Source organism: Dromiciops gliroides, chromosome 1, assembly GCF_019393635.1.
Source record: "Dromiciops gliroides isolate mDroGli1 chromosome 1, mDroGli1.pri, whole genome shotgun sequence".
Taxonomy (NCBI): domain Eukaryota; kingdom Metazoa; phylum Chordata; class Mammalia; order Microbiotheria; family Microbiotheriidae; genus Dromiciops; species Dromiciops gliroides.
The window spans coordinates 499149685-499166275 of NC_057861.1; the positions used below are offsets into that span (position 1 = coordinate 499149685).

Genomic DNA, 16591 nt, shown 5'->3' on the forward strand with positions numbered 1-16591 from the left:
ACCAGCCACCACTCCTAGCACTATCCCCATCCCCCACCTTCAGGCCACCATCTGTGGGGAGGTTGCAGGGCATCCTAAGGGGCCTTTCAAGGGTGTGCAGGGAGGAGCCCTTTTCCTCTTCCTCCTCTCCAGCAGAACCATACAGGCAGACAGGAGCAAGGGCATTTACACCTCCCTAGCACCCCCACGGCAGGGGTGCCTGCTGAGTTTGCACAGAGGTCATCCGCGGATGAAGGAACCCCGGGAAAGGGAGAACAGCCCTCATCAATTCCGGGAGGGAAATCACAGTTCATCCCGGGATGGCCACTCACCACCCCCAAATCCACCCCAACAGATGACCCTCCTCAAAGCCTGCGCCCATGTCCCCTGCTTCTTACCATCTCTTCCCCCATTAAGTGCAGTTCAAAAACTCCATAAGCTGCGGACTCAGCTCCCTGCGCTTCCCGGATAAGTGATAATGGTAATAAAAAGGAAGGCAAACGTTCCTCTTCAACTTTGTAAGGTTTGCACAGGGCTTTACAGATGTTCTCCCATGTGAGCTTCTTGGGAAGTAGATGCTATTTAAATGTTTACTTTTGTGCCTGTGTGTGTGTGTGTGGGGGGGGCAATTGGGGTTAAGTGACTTGCCCAGGATCACAAAGGTAGTAACTGTCAAGTGTCTGAGGCTGGATTTGAACTCAGGTCCTGCTGAATCCAGGGCCTGTGCTCTATCCACTGCGCCACCTAGCAACTCCCAGTAGATGCTATTTAACTCTTCCGCAGCCATCCCTCTTCCCAAGCCCAGGTTCTGTCCTCCTCTTTTCGTCCCTCTCGTCCTGGGGGTGCCCTGGGGCCAAAGGTGTCTGCCCCTTTGCTAGCCCTTCCCTCGGACCTGGGAGCTCTGGCTGCCCAGCCCTCACCTGAGCGTCTCAGCAGCAGCGGGACCTACGGATAGCAGGACCACGGAACCAGGAACGCAACCTGAGGGTCCAGGTGGAGGAATGTAGTCTCAGGTCCCGGGGCTCCTCTTTTATGCCAATGTCCCTGGCTGAGCCCGCCAGGTGCAGCTACCCATCGTTGCCATTGGCTCTGGCTGGATGAAGGGGTGGGGCCACTGGTGGGTCAGTGACTGGGTGGCAGGTGATGGGAATGTGTCTCTACCTGTTGGGTTTTGCTGTAGCTTTAGGGCTGGGGGGAGGAGAAGAGAGGGGTTTGGCAAACCTGGAGGGAGATTTATTTTACTTTGCCTGTGGCAATGTGAAAAGGGTCAGGCCTTCTCCTAAGGGGCCTCTGCTTGGCTGGGGGTTAGAGTTGGGAGGTGGGTGGGAGGGAGGGAGGAAGGAATACCCTTAGTCACCATGAACGCCTAACAGACTTGGCAGAGGTGACCCTGATAAACCACTTGTATATTCACTAATTCATTTCAACATTTAGAGAATCATATAGCCCTCCCTTTTATACATGGAGAAACTGAGGCTCAGGTTCAGAAAGGAAGGATGGCTTTGTGATTGAAACACAGGCCCTCTCACTCCAAGTTCTGAGGTTTTTTGTATGAAGACTCTGAAGTGAGAGGGTTTCAACTGGCAATGTGGTGGGCACAGCTTTGTAGGCATAAAACAAGTTTGGAGGGGAGGAAGTTACATTTCTGTACTGGGAGCTGATTTCTCCAATAGATTCCTCTTCTCTCACTCATCTTCAGGTGCTCCCTTTCTATTGGCTGCTTCCCCACTGACAACAAAAGTGCCCATGTCTTCCTTATCCTCAACAAACCTAGACTTGATTCCTGTTAGCTATCACTCTATAGCTTTCCACCCTTTTGTGGCTAAGCTCCTTGAGAAGGTCACCTACAATTGGTGTCTCCTCCTATTCCTTTTGTAGGTCTGAACATTTGATCACTATTTGATCAACTCCAGTGGTTGCCTATTATGTTAAAGATCACACATAAAACCCTCTGTTTGGCTTTTAAAACCCTTCAGAACCTGGCCCCTCCCTACCTTTCCAGGCCTCTTACATATCACACCATCCATATGCTTGGGATACAGTGCCACTGGGCTCCTTGTTATTCCTCAAGCATCAAACTCCATCTCCTGACTCTTTGCCTTTTCAATGGCTGTCACCATTCCTGGAATTCTCATCCCCCTTTTCTCAATCTCCTGATTTCAGTGGCTGCCTTCAAGTCTCAACTAAAACCCTGCCTCTATAAGCAGCCTTCATGGATCCCCCTTAGTTCTAATGACTTCCTTTCTGTTGATATCTCCAGTTTATCCTGCCTATATCTTGCTGTACAGCTAGCTGGTGTAGGGGATAGAACACTGGGCCTTGAGTGAAAAAGATTCATCTTTTTGAATTCAAATCTAATCCCAGATACCAGTTGTATGATGATCCTGGCAATTCACTTGATCTTGTTTACCTCAGTTTCCTTATATGGTTAATTAGCTGGAGAAAGCAATGGCAAACCACTGCAGCATCTTGGCCAAGAAAACCCCAAATGGGTTCACAAAGAGTTAGAAATGACTCAGCCAGGCAAGACAAGATCTCTAGTTTGTTTGTACCTGGCATGTTATTTCCCCCATGATGCCATGAGGTCCTTCAGAATAGAGACTCATTTTTGCTTTCTCTGTATTCACAGTGCTTATGACAGTGTTTGGCAGGTGGTGAGAGCTTAAGAAATGTTTAGGGGCAGCTAGGTGGCACAGTGGATAGAGCACCGGCCTGGAGTCAGGAGTACACTTAACACTTACTAGCTGTATGACCCTGAGCAAGTCACTTAACCCCAATTGCCTCACTAAAAAAAAAGAAAAGAAATTAAGAAATGTTTACTGGGGGCTCCTTTATTCAACTTCAAGAGCTAAATCAACTCTCTGAATCAGTGTCTCCTGGGAAACTTTTATTACTTATTGCAACTTCATGAGAGTAGAAAATAACTGTGCCTAGCACTAATCTGTGATTGCTGAAACTTGCTATTTGAGATAAAATCTCCTGGGAATGTAAGTGATATTGTTTTGAGTTTTGAATTCAGGTATAGTTGTCTGATGGATCATTACTTCAGCAATCCACCATTCAAGAGAACTGCTACAAGTTAATTACTCAGAGGGAATGGGATCCTGATCTGTTACAGGTGGAGGTCTCTATCTGGGAAAAAGCCAAGAGGACAATCTTGGTCTCTGCCTAAGGTAAGATCCCTCTGGTTCAGTTTCCCTATTGTGTTCCTGTGGAATAGGAATGTTTCCCACCCAGCTATTCCCCAGTCTGGCTATGAGGTGAAATTGTTACTGCATGACTAGTTGTCACTCGTGACTCTTACCTGAAGTCAAACAGAGCTAAGGATGCTTTGTCCTGCCATGTATGTGCATTTAGGCTTAAGCCTGAAGGACCAATTTGATGCTGTTATCATGATGTTCCTGCTTTTTCTTTTATAACAGATTGCTAGAATCAGAGCCAGTGGCTAGTCAAATATATGAGCACAACATAAGTATGTAAGATCTTACTGTTTCAGTCTGAATGTGTAGTCATTCCATATCCCAAGTAACTAAGCAAATGAGTACTTGGGCTTGCCATCTTCCTAGTGGTACTTACAATTATAATTGGAGTAAAGTCAGCTTCTTATAAGTACATTCATTTGTGTAACCATTGACCTTGGGGGTGGAAAGCCTCTACCCAGATGAGTATTGTTACTTTTGTGTAGAATGGAATTGTCAATTCCATCTAATCCTCCTAAAGCAATTAGAATCCATTAGAGTGGAATATTTTAAGGAAGCAACAACATCAGACAATCCTGCATGTCAAGTATAAATTATTCTAATGGGACATGTAAAGGCTTCAGTTTTCTGAAGTTTAAAGTGAACTATGGGTTAATACAGTGAGATGCAGGTATAAGATTTCAGCTTTCTAGCATAGAAATTCTCATCCCTTTTTAAAAAATAAATATTTTAAATTTTAAGTAAATATTTTAAATAAATAAAGTGCATGAGTATTTGACTTTGTCATCTGTCTGTTATTAGTTATGCATCCTCTGTGTATAAAACAAGTTCCTCAAATATTTTGTTGTTTTGTAAAAACTGAGGTATTCATAATTAGATATGGATGCAATCGTGTTAAGGACCAAACTGTTATTCCATTAATTATTAAAACCGAATCAGGGGTGGTTGGGTGGCGCAGTGGATAGAGCACTGGCCCTGGAGTCAGGAGTACCTGAGTTCAAATCCAGCCTCAGACACTTAACACTTACTAGCTGTGTGACCCTGGGCAAGTCACTTAACCCCAATTGCCTCATTAAAAAAAAATTAAAAAAAGAAACTGAATCAGAAAAATTTTAAGTTTGTTTTGAAGACGAAAATTTTAATGCAATCAGTTTCCTTAGAGGAGAGTAACTGTTAGAATGAAATTACAGATCTGTTAAAAAAAATACATAAGAAATCACTCAAGGAGGGGAGCTCTTGGTCTTAGCAGGATGGAGTAGGTGACCTCTTGTAAAGAATTAATTGTTATTTGAGGTTTTTATGCCTCCCCTCGCACTGGCATTGGGCTCCGAAAACCTCATGGTGCTCTACCCACTGGTTGCAGCCGTTGCCAGGGCTCTGGCACCTCACATCATCACCACTCGCAGATGCCTACATGGGCCTGGCAAAATTATAAAGATTGGAAGCCTAGTGAGGGCAGTCATGTGACTGTCAGAGCGGCCATTCCATTGGCTGGGGCTGTGTGGGGTGTTTCTAGGTTTGGGGGAGGAGAATTGGGCATTCTAGGTGGAAGCTGGAAAGGGACAGGCATTCTGCTGCATATTTTCAGCTGATTCCTGGGCGGTGGTATTTTTTCAGGTATTATAATTTCCCTTTCCCCATTTTATTTCCTTTCCCTTGATCCTACTGATCCTGTTTGTGTTTTTTTTAAGTTCGTTCTTGTTAAAATAAATCTTGTTCTGTTTTGAGGGAGGCTGACGGTCTCCTTCCTTGCCCCAATATTTCGGAGAGCCGCTTATCTAGCACTCCCCAATTAAAAATTGGTCCCCCCCACTCTGATATCTCCATGGGATAATGACGTTAGAGATATCTTCTAAATCTATGATAATGAAACATTGTTTATATTTGGAAGGTACCTTAGAGGCCATCTCATCCAATTATCTCATTTGAAAGATGAAGAAAATGAGGCCAAAAGAGAATTATCTTACAAAGAGTGATTCAAGTATGTAGACAAAATGGGAATATACCAAGAGAAGAAGTTCTGTGAAATATAGTTTTTTCCCTAACATGTATGCTACTATAATCATAAGCATAAAGTCATTCAAAAACACATTTATTTGCTTTAGGGGGCAACTGGGTGGCACAATGGATAAAGAACAGGCCCTGAAGTTGAGAGGACCTCAGTTCAAATCTGATCTCAGATACTTACTAGCTGTGTGACCCTGGGCAAGTTACTTAACCACCATTGCCTTAAACACCCAGGGGCATCTCCAGTCTTCCTGAGATAGATAGATAGAGACAGAGACAGAGACAGAGACAGAGACAGAGACAGAGACAGAGACAGAGAAAGTAAGTGGCCTTCCATCCTTCAGCTATGTATCTTTCTGGGGGTACTATGCCAATTGATTTTCAAGATATGTATTTGTAGATATGTGGAATATAGAAAGGCTGTGAGCTCTCATCCACTGGTTAAGTGTCTTTTTTTTTTTTTTTAGTGAGGCAATTGGGGTTAAGTGACTTGCCCAGGGTCACACAGCTAGTAAGTGTTAAGTGTCTGAGGCCAGATTTGAACTCAGGTACTCCTGACTCCAGGGCCAGTGCTCTATCCACTGCGCCATCTAGCTGCCCCTGGTTAAGTGTCATTAAAAAAAAAAACAGATGTATTTCAAGGCATAGCAGTCACATGACCTTGGTATAGTGCTGTTGGTACTCTCTAGGTTAGATGACATGGGTTTGATGGGATATGGCATACAGCATTTTCTCTTAACTTAAGATGAATAAGCAAGTAAACAGTGCTTAATGACTAGAGCATAATGTATAAGAACAAAATCAGGGAGCAGCTAGGTGACCCCATGGATAAAGCACTGGCTGTGGATTCAGGAGGACCTGAGTTCAAATCTGGACTCAGACCCTTGGCACTTACTAGCTGTGTGACCCTGGGAAAGTCGTTTAACCCTCATTTCCCTGCAAAAAAAGAAAAAGAAGAACAAATTCAGCATCTGTGAAGAGGCTAGGAGGCTGCCATTCTCCTAACCCCCAAGAGTCCCTCCAGACATAGTATTTTTTTTTGTGGGGCAATGGGGGTTAAGTGACTTGCCCAGGGTCACACAGCCAGTAAACTGTGTTAAGTGTCTGAGGTCAGATTTGAACTCAGGTCCTCCTGAATGCAGGGCCGGTGCTTTATCTCCTGCGCCACCTAGCTGCCCCTCAGACATAGTATTGATCTAGACCTAGAAGGTTTAGAACATGCACAGTTCAGCTTTTAAAACTTTTAATGGCTTTATCTCCTCTCTTACTCAGGAGTGGGTAAAGGTCTGCATTATGACACCACTCTCACAGGATGTTTGACTCATTCCCCTAACAGAGTATATCATCCAAAGCAGAGGCAGCTGCTCTGGAAGAGCACTAAAACTAGGGCTCATGACACAAGGGGATAGACTTAGGATCTTGTGTCAGGCCCAAGTGGGGAAATTAAGATTCAGTGTGAACTGAAACTCTGGAGGGGTCATGCCTTCCCTGGTTTCAGTCGTGTGTTTGTGCACCAGGACTTCTCCTGGGTTTTGTAGCAACCAACGTTCATGCCCAAGGATTGAGGAGCAACCTTTTTTCCAACTTCACTAGATATTACTCTCTATCCTGTACTCAAATTCAGCCAACCTCGACTTCTTTCTGTGTCGCTCATATTTCTCTACGCTTTTGCAGTGCTATTCTGCCATACCTGGGATACAGTTTCTCATCTTGTCCCAGGGCCTCAGCAAGGGATTGGATCAGACAAACTGCAAGAGTTGACATATCTGTCCTTCCCTACAAATTTGTGGGTCACTGACATGGAGGTAAAAATTGCAGAATAGAGAGGTTTTCAATTGATGTAGGCATAAAGAAAAAGATTGGAGGTGGGAAAGCTTCATTTCTGTACTGGGAGCTGTTTTCTCCAGTAGATTCCTCCTCAGGTGCTCCCTTTCTATTGGCTGCTTCCCTACTGACAACAAAAGTTGCCAGGTCTCTCCTATCCTCAACAAACCTAGACTTGATTCCTGCTAGCTATCACTCTAAATCTCTCCACCCTTTTGTGGCTAAGCTCTTTTAGAAGGTCATCTACAACTGGTGCCTCCAGTTCCTCTCCTCAGAAACAGTTCTTAACTCTTTTCAACCTGGCATTGGACCTCATCATTCAGATGAAAAGGTTCTCTCCAAAGTTGCCAGTCGGGGCAGCTAGGTGACACAGTGGATAGAGCACCAGCCCTAGAATCAGGAGTACTTGAGTTCAAATCTGGCCTCAGACACTTAACACTTACTAGCTGTGTGACCCTGGGCAAGTCACTTAACCCCAATTGCCTCACTAAAAAAAACCAAAGTTGCCAGTGATCTCTTAATCTTGTTGAATCTAATGGCCTTTTCCTCAATCAGCATCCTTCTTGACCTCTCTGTGTAGCCTTGGACCCTGCCAGTCACCCCCTTCTCCTTGATGCTTTCTATGTCTCCATGACCCTGCTCTCTCCTGGTTCTCCTGACTCTGGGACTGCTCCTTGTCATTCTCCTTTGCTAGATCTTCCTATGTTTCTTGCCAATCTCTAAGGCTGTTGTTGTTCACTCATTTTTCAGTCCTGTCTGACTCTTGGTGACCCCATTTGGGGCTTTCTTGGCAAAGATACTGGAGTAGTTTGCCAAATAGAATTAAGTGACCAGCCAAGGTCACACAACTAATAAGTGTATGAGGTCAGATTGGAACTCAGGAAGATAAATGTTCCTGACTCCAGGCCTAGCACTCTATGCATTGCACTACCAAACTAGGAAAATGTAATGTTCTTAAGGGCAGGGATTGTTTTTGATTTTTATTTATCCACAGGGCTTAGCACATATCAAACCCTACCTAAATACTTTCTGATTAGTGTAAGGCTCATTCACTCCCCTGCTCCTCACACATCTTTCCCTTCATTCCATAAGGTTTTGCTTGCTTCTTTTATGTGAGATATTTTACCCCATTTCCTCTCTCCCTTTCTCTTTCTCCCAGTGCAATCCTCTCACTCCTTAATTTTACTTTAAAGATGCTATCTTGGGGTAGCTAGGTGACACAGTTGACGAAGCACACATGCTGGACCCAGGAGGAACCAAGCGCAAATCTGGCCTCAGACACAAGACATTCACCAGCAGTGCCACCCTGGTCATGCCACCCAACCCTGACCACCCACCACACACACATGCAAAAAGAGAAACAAAAAATAAATGCTTTGCAGATATCATCCCTTCATAATCAATTCCCACCTGTGCCCTCTGTCTAAATTTATTCCTATCATCTGCCTTAGTACTGAGAAAGTGCTTATGAGTTAGAAGTATCTTCTTACCATGTAGGAATGTCAACAGTTTAACCTTTTAACTTCCCTCATGATTTCTTTTACCTGTTTATCATTTTATGCATCTCTAGGGTCTTGTATTTGAAAGTCAACTTTTCATTTCAGTTCAGGTCTTTTTATCACAAATGCTTGAAAGTTCTCTTTTTCATTGAGGTCCCATTTTTCCTCCGGAAAGATTATACACAGTTTTGCTGGGTAGGTGATTCTTGGCTGTAATTCCAATTCCTTTGCCCTCTACAATATCATATTCCATGCCCTATGATCCTTTAATGTAGAACCTGCTAGATGTTGTGCTATCCTGACTGGGGCTCCACAGTACTTTAATTGTTTCTTTCTGGCTGCTTGCAATATTTTCTCCTTGATGTGGGATCTCTGGAATTTGGCTACAATATTCATGGAAGTTTTCATTTTGTGATCTCTGTCAGGAGGTGATTGGTGGATTCTTTTGATTTATATTTTACCTTCTGCTTCTAGAATATCAGGGCAATTTTCCCTGACAATTTCTTGGAAGATCATGTCTAAGCTCTTTTTTCAGATCGTCCAAAAATTTTCAAATTATCTCTCCTGGATCTATTTTCCAGGTCAGCTGTTTTTCCAAGGAGATATTTCACATTGCTCTATATTTTTTCATTCATTTGGATGTGCTTTATTTTATCTTGATTTGTCATAAAGTCATTAGCTTCCATTTGTTCAATCCTAATTATTAAACAATTATTTTCTTTAGAGAGTTTTTGTACCTCTTTTTCCGTATGGTCAATTTTGCTTTTCATACTGTTGAATTTTTCTTTTCATGACTTTCCTGTCTCACTATCATTTCTCTTTCTATTTTTTCCTCTACTTCTCTTGCTTTATCTTCAAAGTCCATTTTGAGTGCTTCTATGGCCTGAGACCAATTCATATTGTTCTTGGAAGCTTTGGAAGTAGGTTCCCTGACATTGCTATTCTCTTCTAAGGGTGCACCTTGATCTTCCTTGTCATCAAAGAAGCTTTCTATGGTCTTCATCTTTTTCTGTCTACTCATTTTGCCAGACTATTTCTTGACTTTTAACTCCTGCTTAAAGTGGGGCACTGCTATAAGTACTTTCATCAATATTTTATTTTTACCAGCTTTTGGTTATCACAAATAAAGCATGCAGCTCCTCATGACAAATACAGAGGTAGAGTCCCTGCCCTCAAGAACCTTATATTTGTTTTTGTTTGTTTGGTTTTGGTGAGGCAATTGGGGTTAAGTGACTTGCCCAGGGTCACACACCCAGTAAGTGTTAAGTGTCTGAGGTCGGATTTGAACTCAGGTCCTCCTGACTCCAGGGCCAGTGCTCTGTCTACTGCGCCATCTAGCTGCCCCTTATATTTGTAAAAAAAATTATTATAATTGCTAATCTGAAAAATTTATAACTAGCTATCTGAAAAAATACAACCTGAAACCTCAGCCCACTGCACTTCTCTCGCCTGAGAGTATACTGGACACTGCTGCTGCTGCAGCCACACCTAACTTGGACCAGTTATCCTTCAGTCCTCTGCAACTTTCTCAGTCCTCTCCCTTTCACTCTTTTTCTCCTTCACTCCAGCTCCCCTAAGCTTCTTCTCCCACTGACTTCTCAGCGTCTCTACCTTCTCGCTAGCTCTCCTCCCTCCTAGTGTCTCTCACTGTCTCTGTAGCTCTCCTGTAGTGTCCCCCTCTTTACTGTAGTGACACCCTCGCGTCTCTGCCTCCCCAAGTAATATAACCCTTCTTGGGACAGCTAGGTGGCAAAGTGGATAGAGCACTGGCCCTGGAGTCAGGAGGACCTGAGTTCAAATCCGGCCTCAGACACTTGACACTTATTAGCTGTGTGACCCTGGGCAAGTCACTTAACCCCCATTGCCTCACAAAAAAAAAAAAAAATATATATATATATATATATATATATATATATATATATATATATATATATATAAAACCCTTCCTCATCCTCCTGAAACTCAGGCTGACTGTGCCTATGCATGCCAAGCTAATTTGTTGGTGCTGCCAGGGCCGGGCCCAAGCCCAGCCATAACACTAAGGCTTCATGCAGCCCATGCCTGGAACCATGGCTGGGTGCATGAAGCTTATGTGTGTATTCACACTGAGCGGGGCTTGGGCTCCTGAGGCTTACATGGCGATTTCGGGTAGAGCAATTAGGCTGGGGGAGGGGCGCCCCATTCGGGGTGTCCCAGGCTGATTTCAGCTACTCACATATTCTAATGGGGAGACTATACAAAAATGAAATGGGTGGCCTGGGAAGGGTGTTTTTCTATGAGAAGTCACAAAGATAACAGTACATTCCATAGCCAAGCTCTTTTCACGGGCAAGGGCTGAGTTGTTTTGATTACAGAAGAAAGCAGAAGAAAGGCAACAAAGGAAGGTGAAGGAAGGGAGAGTGACAGGCTGAAATATCCCAGGGAGTGCTACCACCCAGTCAATCAGTCAGCCAAATAGCATTTATTAAGCAAGAGCTTATTTCCTAGGCCCAGTGACTTGGTTGCTCTTAGGCATGGGTTTATGTGTCCAATTATTAGAGAATAGTAAACCAATTATGGTATATATAAATGTAATTAATTATAGTCCCTTAAGGAATGAAGGTATAAAGAATTCAGCCAATCATGCTAGGACTTTATGAAAACAGAAGAAAACAGAGACACAAGAATAAATATGTGCAATAATTACAACAAAATAAAGAAAGCTAACATTAAAATGTAATTAACCTTGGATCAAAAATGGGGCAGCTAGGTGGTACAGTGGATAGAGCACCAGCCCTAGAGTCAGGAGAAACTGTGTTCAAATCTGGTTCAGACACATGACACTTAACTGTGTGACCCTGGGCAAGTCACTTAACCCTCATTGCCTTACTTTAGTTTTGTTTTGTTTTTGCAGGGCAATGAGGGTTAAGTGACTTGCCCAGAGTCACACAGCTAGTTAAGTGTCAAGTGTCTGAGGCTGTATTTGAACTCAGGTCCTCCTGAATCCAAGGCCAGTGCTTTATCCATTGCGCCATCTAGCTGCCCCCTAATTGCCTTACTTAAAAAAAAAAAGGCCTGTCCCAAAAGTGGTCTTAAAAGTGCACTAAGACTTTTAGGATATGCTATGAAATGGACAACAGCTTTTCTCTTTAAAGAAAACCCCCAACAAAACCAAAAGAGGGGAAACTGGCATGTCTTATGAGTCATACTCACTCTCTGAGGTGGTTTTTAACCATGGGAGAGTGGCTGAAGCAGTCAGGGGTTTTGTAGGGTCAAGGTGTCTATCTTATCAAAACAAAATATATTGAAATTAAAGAAATTCTACAAGGTCAATCATCATGAGACTCCTGGGACTGAAATAATGCCAAAGCCACACCCAGGCTGACTGATTTGCACTTAAGTCAAGTTCATATATAATTAATTGAAGTTTATTTAAAAAGGTAAAGCTTTACACATACAATTTTGGAATGAAAATTTATAAGTCTTGATTTATCAGAATTATGAGCTATTTATTACAAAGTAGAGTTCACATTTCATAATTTTAAAAATGTCACAAGAGCCCCAAATTACTGCTAGTTTCTCCTGGGTGATTCAGGTGTTTTATCCCAAATGACACACAGGTCAGATCACTTCTTTCTGTGAATCAGGCCTCTTTCAGTCAAGTCATACTTGAGGATAGCTGGCTGCTGTTGCTATTCCACAGTGGTTACTCTGGTCCTTGGTCATTAAAATGTAACCTTGGTCACCCCAATCCTCACCCCAGCTGAAAAGAAAGTTAAGTAGTCATAAGCCTCAGAGCACCACCCAAAAGTACACTTTTACTGCATGGACACAACACTTTCTGACACCTGATGTGACTGAATTCAGCAAGTGAGTTGGACCTTTCAGAAAGCAATGAAAATAATGGCTGGGGACAACTTGGTTGCTGTTTGGTTGATTAGTTGCATTTGACTCTTTATGACCCCATTTTTAGGTTTTCTTGGTAAAAATACGAAAGTGCTTTCCTATTTCCTTCTTCAGCTCATTTATCAGACTAGGGTGCTTTGTCCACTGGGCCACCTAGCTGCCCTATTCAGGTTAACTTCTCACTCATCAAGAACTTGAAAGGTTTTCCAAGTGCTTTATCTAGAGCACCTTGTGAGTCAGTCTGACAATAAGAGTTTTAGAACAGTCCCCAAAACTAGCAAACAGGAAAACGGAAATAACCCGAAGTTGGCAGGTCCATGACATTGCAGGCAAAAAGTTGGTTTACCTGTTCTTGACAATCCAGTATTTATTTCTACTTGGTTCATCCTCATCATAGCCCACAACTAGCATGCCATGATCTAGTTGTTCACTACTGCATTGTGGTTCATAATAAATACCTAGGATATTCAAGTGACATATTAACTTGAGAAATACTAACTAGCAAATGGCAATAACATGGTTTTAAGTGCATTGTTACAAAAATAATGAAGAACAAATGCTCACCAGATCGATAGAACTGGAAGGAAACATGTGATGCATCAATTGCAACAGAGATGGGACCCACAATTGCCACAGCTTTTTCCAGTGCCTCCTCCTCCCTCCTTGGGATGTCCACAAATCCAGAGACTTTAGCAGCAGAGGAATCTGGCTTGTACCGACAAGTGATATTCTTTTCAAAGGAAATAGACGAAAGATCTGGTTTAATTCGTTATCACTGGTATGGACCAGATGATTTCAAAATTGATGGTCATAGGGGGCAGCTAGGTAGCACAGTGGATAGAACACTGGCCCTGGATTCAGGAGTACCTGAGTTCAAATCCAGCCTCAGACACTTACTAGCTGTGTGACCATGGGCAAGTCACTTAACCCCCATTGCCCCACCCAAAAAAAAAAATTGATGGTCATAAAATTAATAAGTCTGTGGGCAATGTTGTCCCAATTAAGATATTAGATAAATAGCAAATGGGTAAAGGACTATTTGAAAGTTATGTTGATAGAAGGACACAATGGTATAAATCAGAGGACTGGTAATATTCCTACACATCACTCCTAAGTTAATGTGCATCTCGCATGGAGTCTAATGTATGCTTCAGTGGCCCCCATTTCTACTTGGATTTGATTCCACTGCTGTAAATCAACCTATTAATTAGCAACTATTAAGGGCCTACTGGTTGTAGCAGAGTCCAGTGAGAATCAGGTTTGAATCTAGCTCTCCAGTTCCAAGCTCAATGATCATGGGCCTGAGGTTGAAAGGTTATCAGAAATAGAAGGAGGGGCAGCTAGGTGGTACAGTGGATAAAGCACCGGCCCTGGATTCAGGAGTACCTGAGTTCAAATCCAGCCTCAGACACTTGACACTTACTAGCTGTGTGAATCTGGGCAAGTCACTTAACCCCCATTGCCCCGCCCCCCCCCCAAAAAAGAAATAGAAGGAAAATACCTCCCCCTGAGAAAGCTATTTGAGGATCAAATAAGATGAAAGGAAAGACATGTTTTGTAAACCTTGTAACGATTGGAATGACGCCACCTGCTGGAGACTTACTGTAGAAGAGTTCTACCCATGAAGCGAAGGTTTTTGAGGGCAAGACCAGGAGTCTTTTCTTTGGAGTCAGGAAGTGATGCGGGTGAGTGGGAGGAGGAAGGAAGAGACTGGCGTTCAGTCTCACTCTCTTTCCTTTGGACTCTGGTGGAAAGCGGAGCTAGAAATGTGCTCTCCCTTTAATAGATAGGAATCTAGGCCTTTCTCTCTCTTTACCAAATTCTTATTCTCCTTAATAAATGCTTAAAAGTCTAACTCTTTCTAAAGCTTATAATTTATTGGCGACCACTCATTAGATATTTTAGACAGTTTAGCTAGAATTTTAGCTCTTAACCTTAAGGAAGATATAAATGTCAGCAGGTATTAGATTAGATTCAATTGTCATTTGCTTCATTGCTCCTAAGGAAGCTCCTGTTGGGAGAACTAGGTGTCAGGAGGCCCAAGAGTAGAGTACAAAGGCAAGGATGGATGTAGGTGCAGGGAACCTGGGTTCAAATACAGACTTTTCCACTTATTATTATGCTTCTGATCTTGAGCAAGTCATTGTAAAATGAAAATGTCTGACCTAATGATCTGTAAAGTATCTGAGACAACACATTAGACATACTTCCTATCATGTTGTATGTATACCTACTTATTCTCTTATTCAAAAAGGATGTACTCTAGGTGACAGTATACATCCGGAAGGCAAATATATTTAATTGTTAATGTATTTGGATGCACTTGTAGATTGTTTAGGAGGGGAGGTGGTATTTAAGTCGGCCCTCTTTGCAAGTCTCCATTCAACTCTGGTCCCCCTAAGTGAGATTCTCCTTTCAAAGTCAGCTCAACCAAAATGATGGGGAATGCAATAGATACACTTACCACTGCCTCATAGGGATATGATTCCTCTGTATCAATGCCTCCATTTTCCATCACATATTCAAAGGCATAATTAATTAAGCCACCATTACAACCTCTGTTGCCTTGAGCTGTAGAGCAGTCAACCAAATTCTGCGCACTAAGTGAAACAAGTTGTCCTGCTTTGTGGAACCACTGACCTTCCAGGGAACCAGTTGCACTAAATGCCCAACCGGAAATGCATGCACCCTGAAAAAGTCAAAAAGGGCTGGTTAGTTTATAAAAGAATTTCAGCCATCTTTTGAAGACAGATGTAAACTTTTTTAAAGATAGAAGAGGTGAGTCACATATCTGATCTGAAGAGACTGTTTATCAGTCATAAGCTTCCCTGAGTTATATCTTTGTTATCTATAGATCATACTGAAGCAACTTGAATACCTGATTCTTAACAGGAGTTACATAGCCTTTTTCTCTCCAGTCTACAGATTTAGGGGTCTCCAAAAGGAGAGGCTCATGAAACAGAGTTCCTTTGGGCTTCGTTTCCAATCTGTTTTGTCTAAGGCCATTCATCATTTGCCTGAATTCTTCATTGGTCTAAAATGGAAAGAAAAGTAATTTATACAAAGTATGTTGGGAGCTAAATATAATTGACTTCTCAGTATTAGCATCAGATTGTCCCAGCACACCCACCATATCACCAAATTTGTTCATTCCCATTAGGAAACTATGTTTGCCAGCACTATACTCCAGATTGTGCATTTCAATCATTCTCAAATTCTTCTCCCATGTTGTTCTCCTCCAACTATCTTCATTCTGGAAGCAAGTACACAAATATAAGGTTCAGTAAGCTTCTGCTTATATCCCTACACATACAAGTTAAACTATCCTCAGCCCAAATCCACTGTCCATAACTGGGTTAGCCCACAGTTAGGGTGGTGACCACCTCCAAATACTGCCCTCCCACAAGGACTTCCAAGCTCTCATGCTATAGACATCCAGTGGGAAAAGCAACCATCTTGAGAAAATGAAGCTCTTGTTTGGACAATTGACTTCTGGGGAAAAGGCCATTTCCTTAGTCCACCTTGGACATAATTGTACTTGACAGAGTTGAGAACAAGGTAGTTTAAAGGTTACCGCTGCATAGGTCTTTCTGTGCTGGGCCTTCCACTGGTGCCATTTAGCATCTAAAGTCTGGTCAAGCTGTGGAGCAGCAGCTACTATCCCCAAGCACAGGGAAGCTAAACATAGGTAGAAATGCATGTTTCAAACCTTAAAAGGGAAAAAGGAAGAAATAAAGAAAATATGTATGCTTAAAAATCAATCCAGACCTAAAATGCAAGCTCTTGTTTCTTTGCGGGAAAAAATATCATCTTCCCAGTGGAAAAACAAAATTCACTTCACTAAATAGTCATATAATATCTATTTATGTGCTAAGCTCTGTGTGTGGACTGGGCTAGAGTGAGGTCAAATCCAAGACAAGTAATACAAATCTAGATGTTTTCAGGGAGGTTTATCCAAAAACGATAAAACCAGAGTCAATGTTCAATTTTAAGTACCAATATTAAGAGAATAGAGAATTAAAAACTGAGTTTGCAAAACACCCAGTTCAAAAGTAGCAAATGTTTTTAAATGCTGAAATGTGCTCCTAAATTTAATGGCAGTGGTTCCCAAAATGGAAGCCAAGGTGTGACCATAGTAGGTAGGACAGTGGCTAGAGTGGTGGATCTAGGGTTGGGAAGACATGAGCTCAAATCCTG

The 16591-nt window shown here is 42.5% G+C and overlaps 1 protein-coding gene across 1 annotated transcript; it reads right to left on the reverse strand.

Annotated features, from left to right (window-relative positions):
* Positions 1-12151: 12151 nt before the first annotated feature.
* On the reverse strand, positions 12152-16094 carry LOC122740411 (procathepsin L-like). The gene is made up of 7 exons (XM_043982565.1): positions 15969-16094; positions 15525-15647; positions 15273-15428; positions 14859-15083; positions 12959-13124; positions 12741-12852; positions 12152-12251 (listed from the first exon to the last, which is right to left on the reverse strand). The coding sequence occupies exons 1-7, from the start codon at positions 16092-16094 to the stop codon at positions 12152-12154; spliced, it is 1008 nt and encodes a 335-aa protein (XP_043838500.1).
* Positions 16095-16591: the final 497 nt, after the last annotated feature.

Coding starts and splice junctions, on each gene's coding strand:
- LOC122740411 (XM_043982565.1), bottom strand. CDS start 16,094: ATGCATTTCTACCTATGTTTAGCTTCCCTGTGCTTGGGGATAGTAGCT. Junction 15,429..15,524: donor TGAACAAATTTGGTGATATG/GTGGGTGTGCTG, acceptor TTTCCATTTTAG/ACCAATGAAGAATTCAGGCA. Junction 15,084..15,272: donor TAACTCCTGTTAAGAATCAG/GTATTCAAGTTG, acceptor TGACTTTTTCAG/GGTGCATGCATTTCCGGTTG.